The sequence below is a fragment of the Oratosquilla oratoria genome, chromosome 25, assembly GCF_046742065.1.
Source record: "Oratosquilla oratoria isolate Oo_2021 chromosome 25, ASM4674206v1, whole genome shotgun sequence".
Lineage (NCBI taxonomy): Eukaryota > Metazoa > Arthropoda > Malacostraca > Stomatopoda > Squillidae > Oratosquilla > Oratosquilla oratoria.
This window is the reverse complement of record NC_134801.1, coordinates 51,232,540-51,242,539: the sequence shown is the minus strand read 5'-3', so window position 1 is coordinate 51,242,539 and position 10,000 is coordinate 51,232,540. Positions and strand designations below refer to the sequence as shown.

The window sequence follows — 10,000 nt, the reverse complement described above, 5'->3', positions numbered from 1 at the left end:
CCGCAAACCCTGTCACAACTCAGATTTGATCTTAGATAATGCTGTACAGTTGCAAACTCATTCATAAATTGAAAAAAAAAACTATTTTAAGACAAGGAATATGTTGGAAGAAGTAATAAGTATTCACAAAGATAATTTCGGGAGGGAAACATGAATTTTTTTTATGTCACATAAGCATTTGGACTTAGAACTCCTGGTATTCCAGATAATTTATAAATACAAAGAAATAAACATATACGGTACACACACACACACACACACACTCACACACACACACACACATATATATATATATATATACATATATATATATATATATATATATATATTATATATATGCATATATATACATATACACAGAGTTAGGATAAAGAATAAATAATTAAAAAATCACATTTCTTTATGAAACAAAGAACGAAGAGATTAACAACGTTATCTGTCATTCCCCTCCACAGTACCCGAAGAGGGAGAAGACCCCGAAGAATGTTCGGCTCGCGACGGAGGACCGGGAGCGATCAACGGCTCTCCAGCAGGAATAGGAGGAGGAGGAACTCCAAATGCCAGCGGAGGCCTCCTCGACCGAGGAGGGAAGTACGGGATCCCGAGGAAGAGTCACAGCTTTGGAAGTATTTCCGAACTACAGGTGATTCTTCTTCTTATTATTAAACTTCTTAAAAAAAAAAAAAAAAAAAAAAAATATATATATATATATATATATATATATTATATATATATATATATATTATATATATATATATATTATATATATATATATATATATATATTTGCAATGAAATCACAAGAACACGTGATAAACTCTTTTTGCAGAAACCACTGGAAAATGAAAAATACGGTTACGTTCCGTACCCCTGAAGATGTTTTAAATAGACAAAAAGGTTCGGTAACCGTATTTTTAATTTCCCAATGGTTCCTTCATATATATACATATATATATACATATATATATACATATATACATATATATATATATATATTGTAGTGCAACGTGGAAAAATAGAATCCTCTTAAGAGGATATCACACTGGGCTAATTTTCCTCCGACGTCCTACCTTCAACCTCCATTTGAATAACTAAATTGTGACTTCAATTACAGAAACCTAGACTTCTCTAAGACCATTTCAACAGTAGGTCTAACATTCGAACGGGCTAACAATTTCTTAGTTTATCATTCAGCTTTGCTATATACGACGGAGAGATGATTTGATATTTGGAGATTTGAAGATTCAAATATTGTAACCGAAGTCGTTTTTACTCAAACGAACTTTCAACTGTCGAAAATGCCGAAGCTCGTGGAAGCCCAGTGGCATAACGCTTTTAAGTATTTACCTCACATTTGTGCATCAAATCCCTCCCCTTTGAGCTCCCCAAGTTATTTCAACCAAATAATTACTTTACGACCTAAATACTTCATTACAATATGCGTTGTTTTCACTAATCTGCTCTGTCGAGTCAATAAGAATCTGTTTCATTCCTTTTACATATTTGCTCCATATTTGTGAATGAAATCCCTCCCCTTTGAGCTCCCCAAGTTATTTCAACCAAATAATTACTTACCGACCTAAATACTGCACTTTTTTACGTATCTGCTTCATATTTGTGAATGAAATCCCTCCCCACTGAACTAAGTTACTTCAACCAAATAATTACTTTACGACCTAAACACTGCATTACAACATGCGTCGTTTTCACCAAGCCGCTCCGTCGAGCCAATCAGAATCTGTTTCATTCCTTGTCTTGATCCAGGAGGACGTGCTGGAGAAAGCCGATCAGGAAGTAGGAGAAGCCGAGAGTCAAGTGGGAGCTTCAATGGACTCCCACACTTCGAGTCCCTCTCCAGAATCCCGACCTGATGACGTCAAGAAGGTAAAGATGGAGGAGGAGGTGGTGGAGGTGGTGGTGGTGGTGGTGGAGAGAGCGTTTTGGGGTTACCAAAGTGCGCAAACCAGTTATATTATTATGCTTGTTGGTCTCTTATCGTATATTCATGTTTTTTTTTATTATTTATTGTCGGTCTGCCTTTCCCTTCCTTCCCGTCCCTCTTTCTTATATGAATAAAAACACACACACACATGTACAGACACACACACACAAACACGCACACATACACACACACATGTACAGACACACACACACACACACACACACACACACACACATACACGCACGCACGCACACGCACACACACACACACGCACACACACTCGTACATACTCATACACACATATACACACCTTTGTATATATAATTATATCTACGCCCATAGCATTTGCATGCGTTAGCGACCGTTTTCCTGCCTCTTTGTACCAAGTCACCATTTATATCCTCAACTGCTTTTTCTCCTGTTTTCGTACATCCTCCCTTGATACAGCTTCCACTCCGTTCTGAGTCCTGTCTGCCGCTTCCACTTCTTCGATGCTCAATCCTTTCCCCTCCACCGGTTCCTTAATCTCAGTGGTTCTTAACCTTCTACGGCTGCGACCCAAAATCCTGTCCAGATCGATCATGGCGGTTCTTACCTTCGTAAATACTTAAATGCCGAGAGTAGATGTCGGTATTTTTTTCACCTCAGTTAAGTCGTCTGTGTCTCAGTGTTTTGCTTAACCTCAGATAATAACGACTCAGGAATTCTACAATGAGGATTAACAATTCGATTATATTTGGAATAGTAATATTGGGGGAATAACAAGTCCAAGGGTCCTTAGTGACCTAATCAAATGACTTGGTGACCCAACTTTGGGTCGCGACCCAAGGGTTAAGAACCACTGTATTACACATTCCTTTCTCTCTTCCTCCTCCTCCTCCTCCTCCTCCTCCTCCCCATCCTCCTCATCTTTATGGGAGTTCTCCCGTGCCTCTCTTTATTTTCACCCTTGCTTTATACAATCTCTTAGCTGGCCTGCCCCGCCCCCACTCCTTTCACATTCTCCTCACTCACCAAGACAACTTCAACAATGCTGTACTCATCTTCTCTCCTTTTCTCATTTCCTCTCCATATTTTCTCTCAATGTCTTTTATCATTTTAGTATCTATACTTCTCATTCCATATATATTCTCCTGTCGGCCCATCTCTCACTTCAATCACCAGCATATATATACATATAAATATATATATATATATATATATATATATATATATATGTACACATATATATATGGAAATAAACTCATCTGCAGGGATTCGAACCCCCACCAGAGCGGCTTGCTTCTTACAAAGCGAGGACCGTACTCATCACTCCACCGCATGTCATTGTCAAATTGACACAAACATATATATATATACATATATATATATATATATATATATATATATACACGGCTATACATTTCTTCTTATTCTTTTGTCAACCAATAATCCTGTTCTCCATTGCTCCCATTACTCACGTTTTTCTTTTCTAAACAAAATCTGCTTTCTCTGTAATTTGTCCGTTTTCTATGTTTTGTAGCTTCCTACACAAAGATACCTTGTGATTCCAAGGACAGATCAAGGCCTAAATAAGTTCAATTCACTTTGGAGAGAAAAAATGAACGACGTAACGGTATTACGAAATTTTACAAAATAAAACATAAGAGGTCTCTTGAGGGGGGGTTCGGGTATACACTTGAGTTAGATTAGGTCAGGTTAGGTGAGACTGGCCCAACATGAGGTAGTACGGTCATGTCATGAAAATGGATAGAGTTATGAGTATAGATAAATATAGACATCTTCAGAGGACGTGCGAATCGGATGGGTGCATAAAACTATAGGTTTTTGTCAGGATGTCGAAGAAGCAATAATGTGCGTGGGAGACAAAGAACTGAAGAAGAATGTATAAACTAAAATGAAAACTTGTTCCATTAGAGAGGTAACGGCTGAAAGGTCGAACAAACTATCTTGAGGTGTGAAAGTCGACTACCCAGTAGAGTAGGAAATTGTCTAAGCACTTTGCTCGCCTCCTCATGACGTCATGTCCCTTAGTTTCCTCTCCGAAGTGAACTGAACTGTTCTTGTTTAGACCTTGGCTCATCGAACTTACTTTGGGGTGGGGATCAGTCTTCGGGTCAGTCTGCCAAACGACACACACACACACACACACACACACACACACACACACACACACACACACACACACACACACACACACACACACACACACACACACACACATATATATATATATATACATATATATATATATATATATATAAATATATATTATATATACATACATATATATACATACATATACATATATATATATATACACACACATATATATATACACACACATATATATAATATATATATATATAATATATATATATATATATATATATATATATATATATATATATATATATAATATATATACACCCCAAAACCCAATTCTATAAAAGGCTGTCCACATTTGTTGGAAATGTCCTCGGAGTCGACATGACGTCATGCAACCCTTACACGTTCTGTGATTTCGAATCCGAACAGGACGAAGTGACGGAATCCATAAACCCCGTTTCTCTGCACAAAATAGTTTTTTTTTATATCTAGATGTTATGCCATGCAAAAATTCTTCTACATATAGAATCTCTTAGAATAAGAAAAACATTCAATATTTGGAACAAAAAGATCCGGAACTCCGAATACCAGAAACCATTTGTAATACATAAGCCAGTAAAAAAAATATTTAATGACATCACTTATTTGGTGGGGAAGTTTGCGTTCAAATTGCCTTGTGACGTTCATACCGACAACGTAAGTCTGAGACATCACTTATTTGGCGTTGAGGTCTTTTTACTTCCGTGAAGTTGGCTTGTGACACTCATGTCGGGGACAGAGGACCTACTGACACAACGAGACAACACAACAACAGTAAAAAAACAACAAAAACAAAAACAACAGCAAAAACAATTTGAAAGACAGCACACTGTTGCATGCCAGGCCCCCTGTTGTCCATCCCTCCGAATACACTCACCAGGAGAGTCCACCTGGCCAGACCGCTGTGCGGCCACCATCCAGACCTTCTAAGTTACCAGAAGAGACTGGATGACCGCATCGCAGACAACTGTCCAGGATGCAACACTTCACCCCCATACCATAAAACACATTATGGAAGATTGCATTGTACACAATCATGCACGCCAACAACACAATATACACTCCATAAAGAATTTGTAGGGAAACTCCAGTCCAGCCGTGGCGTTGCCCAGGGAGACAGGACTGCCGGCCAGACAGTTTAGGGAGCAAGAACAACATTAACAACAGCAATGCTAATAACAGCAACACCACCAACACTAACTACAGCGACACTTCCAACAAAAAACAACAGTTACAACAACAATGACGACAATGTCAGTCTGAGACATCCCTTGCTTGGTGCTGAGATCGTTGCGTGTGTTTGCGTGCAGGCCAAGATGGAGGAGGAGGGAATGTCCGTGACGTCGAGTCCTCTCTTCCAGCACCTGCTCAATTCCCAAGACCTCGAGGTTAGCGACCTCGAGTCCAGCGTCAAACTTCGCAAGGAGTTCAGGGGAGTGGCCGAGGTCAGTAAGTTCTTCAGTTCTTTCCATCTGATCATCCGTTTTCATATCTCCCTCCCCTCTCATTCTCTCTCGCTATCTATCTCTTCCTGCTCTCTCTTTCACTGCCTTCTTCCTCTCTGTTCCCTCCTTAAATTATTTCTCTTGTTTTTTCTCTCTGTGCAAGGAGTTCTTAAGTCCTTTCCATCTGATCATCTATTTTCATCTCTCCCTTTCTCTCCTTCTCGCTCTCTATCTCTCCCTGCCCTCTCTTTTACTGCCTTCCTCCTATCTGCTCCCTCCTTAAATTATTTCTCTTGTTTTTCTCTGTCTGTGTGGTTCTAACCATCACTCATCCCCTTCTCCCTCTCCCTTTTCTTTACTCTTTCATTGCCCTCCTCTTTGCTCTCATTCTTTTCGTTACCCTATCCTTCTTATAGGTTCCTTTTAGTCAACGTATTTCTATACTTCTCAGCCTCTCTCTCACGGTGCACTTTCTTAGGATCAGAACCTAACGTTTACTCAAAAAGAATGCTGAGCACTTTTAAGTCTCTACGAGTTCTCCTTTTCAACTGCCCCTCTCAAAACTCTAACTTATCACCTCTACGACTCCAACTCTCATGTGAGACATTGACTCTAAGGATAGAAGCGATGATTATCGCCGACGAAATACTAAATAACTCTTTTTTTCTCTCTCTATCTTTACCCTCCCGTCTTTATTCACTGCTTTGTTCTTAAGCCAGACTCCTCTCCAGTCACTCCCACTTACTCTGAACTCGTTAGTTCTTCGTTGCTCCTTCGTCACATCCTAGGTTCCTCTACTCCCAGCACCCTCATCCCCTCTCCTGTATATCCCGCCCCCAACTCCCCCGGCAAACGGGTACTTCACCCAGGGGTCCTTCTAAGGTAAAAAAAAAAAAAAAAAAAAAAAAAAAAAAAAAAAAAAAAAAAAAAAAAAAAAAAAAAAAAAAAAAAAAAAAAAAAAAAAAAAAAAAAAAAAAAAAAAAAAAAAAAAAGACCTGACTAGTGTCAACCAGGATGGTCACTAAAGGGTGACGCATTCGTCCTTTTTGGAAACAAAGGTTTAATTGAGATAATTGAGGTTTTTCATGTTCATCCTTTGGGCATTATGGGATTAACCGGACGAGGTCAAAGCCCTAGATGAAGCTTAGACGAGTTCAAAGCTTCAACTAAAGCTTTCAAGGTAGATATGCCTTTTCATTCCTAACCGCTTGTCGGAATGTCTTATTAGTTTGCTCAGGGCTTAGACTATTTCATTGGCCCTCCATGGACCAATCCCTAACGCCAAAGTACAATTCCGTGTCTCTCAGGTCACTTTAATGTCATCATTACGATAGCGATAGCACATTTAGTAGTTATCTTTCCGGCTAACGCCAAGCAACTTTTCCAGCTAAGGGATGAATTCTTTTGGTCCAGGATCCGCCCCTCAGGTTAGAAATAAAAATCCTTCCATTTTCGTTTCCCCTCAGCCCAAGCACCCCAGCGGGCCACCCGCGGGAGGTCCAGGTCACCTGGCCGGAAGCCCCGCCTTCCAGAAAGACACCCAGGACCTCAAGAAAAGCCTCCTCAAGTCCAAAGCCTCCGTGAAGAAATCCAAGTCCATCGAGTCCCCACCAGCCTCGTTCTCGATGAAGGGGTCAGTCAACTCGAAGAAGACGCTGACGAAGAGACAAGGAGTCGACAGAGATTGGCGCCACGCCGTAGAGACTTCTCCTGAGGCGGCGGCGGCCGAGGAGGAGAAGGCGGCGGCGGAAGCTCGCAGGAAGGAGGAGGAAGCGGAGGAGAGGAGGAAGAAGGAGAGCAAGAGGGAGAAGGCCGTGGACCAGGCGGTCTACTTCGAGGAGAAGATCGCCCCGATCCTCGACGAAATCAAAAGAAGCATCACATGCGGTGAGGGCGAACTTAGACACATGTTTGTATCTTCCATGAAATATATAAGTTGATATAGATGAAAATAAATAATCATTCACTTTAGATAAAAAAAATAGATGAAAAATCATAATACATGTTCAGAAATACAAAATAAGAATAAACAAAACGCATAGATATTGATTCTAAATGCAAAGAGTAAAACAAGACCAAATGATAATTCGTTTTAAGGACAGTTAAGGTAAAAATAAGTATTCATTATTTTTGGACATTCTTCAGCTGATTAAACGTACGAAGTTTGTACATATTTGTCTTAACCTTTTCAATACGAGTAAAATTCTCGCGGCAGCATCAGATGCCTGATGTACGATGATTCAATGATACATCACAATACTCACTCTGAACATTAATAACCACAGAAAATATGATCAAGTCGGTTCATAGAATATGGGGACCACTCAGATACAACAAAATGAATATAATCAATACGGTGACACAAGCATCTTCATGACGATTACGTAGGCGTTATTGTATTAAACTCTCGTGACGTCGACACGATGTCGCCGCGTTGAAGAGATGAACGACGACTCAATTGATTCACGGACAATTTCGATTTTTTGTTTTTTTTTTTCAGGAGTGGAGGATAGCGTCGTGGCGGAGATCGTGGTCAAGTTGTACTGCGCCCTCGAGTCTGGGGGCCTTCTGGGGCGGCACCTAAGGTACCGGAGTCAGGTCCTCAAGACGGTCTTCCGGCTCGTGGACCGGGAGGACGGGACACTCTTGGCACAAATTGCCCGGATCATGCTGGCGGTACGTCCGGGAGGGATTATTATCATTATTATCATTATTATTTATTATTATTATTATTATTATACATTATTATACGTTATTATTATTATTATATTATCATTATTATATTATCATTATCATCATTATCATTATTATCATTATTATTATCATTATCATTTATTATCATTGTTATTGTCATTGTTATCATTATCATTATCATCATTAGCATTTTCATTCTCATCATCATCATCATTATTATTATTATTATTATTATTATTATTATCATTTTCAATATATATATATATATTTTTTCGGGGATCCACACATTCTTGTGAAGAAACATGTTACACCTTTCTTTGTCCCCTTTCGTTGAAGAATTCTAGACACGGTGCGACAGACTCAGAAGAAATAGAAAAGTTGTGAAAAGCCACGAAAGGCTCCAAAGAAACGAATTTACATATTTTGCTGCGTCCTGTGCGTTGGAACTGGGGTAGGGTCCCCTTTCGGCTGAATAAAAATGCCTGGCGGAAATCAGGGCGGATGTCGAAGTTGTGAGTAGCGGTGGGAGGGTGCTAATGTTCAGTTCACGAAGTCGCCTTCGAAATGAGAGCAAGAAGAATTCGACTTTCGTCCGAGTTTTCTCTCGGGTTTTCGGAGGTGACTTTAGCTCCGTTTCTTAAAGAGCACCGCCGGTTTTCTCCATGACAGAAGCAGTCAAGAAAAAAAAAAAAAAAAAAAAAAAAAATATATATATATATAATATATATATATATATATATATATATATATATTATATATATATATTATACACATATATATATATATATTATATATATTATACATATATATATTATATATACATATATATATATATATATATATATATATATATACACATACATACATATATGAAGAATGAGGAGCGCATCCTCACATGGTTAATATTTACCAGAGCTGGGCACGGTCCTCTCTAGGTTCCTAGTTGCGTTCCGCTTTAGTTTGGCCGCGGTTAGCGCTCCCAAACTATTAAAGTTTAAGAGACAGGAGGTTCATACCGAAATAAAAGTCCGGTAGGCCACATACTATACCAAAGAAAAATTTCGTAGGCCACTTCCAAAAGGCAGGCCACATACAATACTGGTACCTATATTGCTTTAATGGTTTGGGAGCGTACCGAGGAACGCACCTAGGAACGCGCCCAGCTCTGATATTAACTGACATGACATTAATATTGATATCCACTGCCTCTCCAACTTATTCAGTATCAACCAAGAATTCCCTAAATGTCTTCCTAAGACATTTGGTATCCACTCGGCACTATCTGTATATTGATTCAATCATTTCATTATTTTGAATGAATATTTACTGTCTGCATGGGTCATGTTGTGCTATCGTTGTTGTTTACAGCTGAAAGTGAGTGGAACCAATCTGACGTCAGTCTGTAAACTCGTCTTCAAGGTCACTCGTCACGACACAAACGACTCGCTTTTCCTGGAAGGTGAGTACTGGAAGCTCGCCCTTCACCTAGTTTCTTAAGAAAAAAAAAAAAAAAAAAAAAAAAAAAAAAAATCGCAATTCTGAATCATATCTGTGATTGCCGATTTCCATGCACCAACCTCAATGCATACGAAAAAAAAAAACGAAAAAAATATATACGCGAGCAAAGTTAATTTCTAAATATAATATGTCAGGAAATGGGTAGAAGGTGTTTTCACTCATCGATATGCTGATCTCAACCTTTCTCTTCGTCAGGCAACCTGCTCGACCTTCTCCTGGAAGCGGTAGGTTGCATCAACCCTTTGGAGGATTAC

At 39.2% G+C, this 10,000-nt stretch overlaps 1 protein-coding gene across 2 annotated transcripts in view; it reads left to right on the top strand.

Moving 5' to 3' along the window:
- The window catches only part of LOC143038953 (armadillo repeat-containing protein 2), an 83,470-nt gene that overhangs the window by 61,400 nt on the left and 12,070 nt on the right, over positions 1-10,000 (top strand). Inside the window, exons 5-11 of one of the 2 annotated variants that reach the window (XM_076208762.1) lie at positions 456-643; positions 1,764-1,883; positions 5,400-5,534; positions 7,001-7,421; positions 8,035-8,210; positions 9,597-9,687; positions 9,942-10,000. The exon at positions 9,942-10,000 is cut by the window's right edge and continues 126 nt beyond it. In XM_076208762.1, the coding sequence (XP_076064877.1) occupies positions 456-643; positions 1,764-1,883; positions 5,400-5,534; positions 7,001-7,421; positions 8,035-8,210; positions 9,597-9,687; positions 9,942-10,000 (1,190 nt within the window). The remainder of the gene's footprint in view (positions 1-455; positions 644-1,763; positions 1,884-5,399; positions 5,535-7,000; positions 7,422-8,034; positions 8,211-9,596; positions 9,688-9,941) is intronic. The other variant, XM_076208763.1, reaches the window with a different exon arrangement.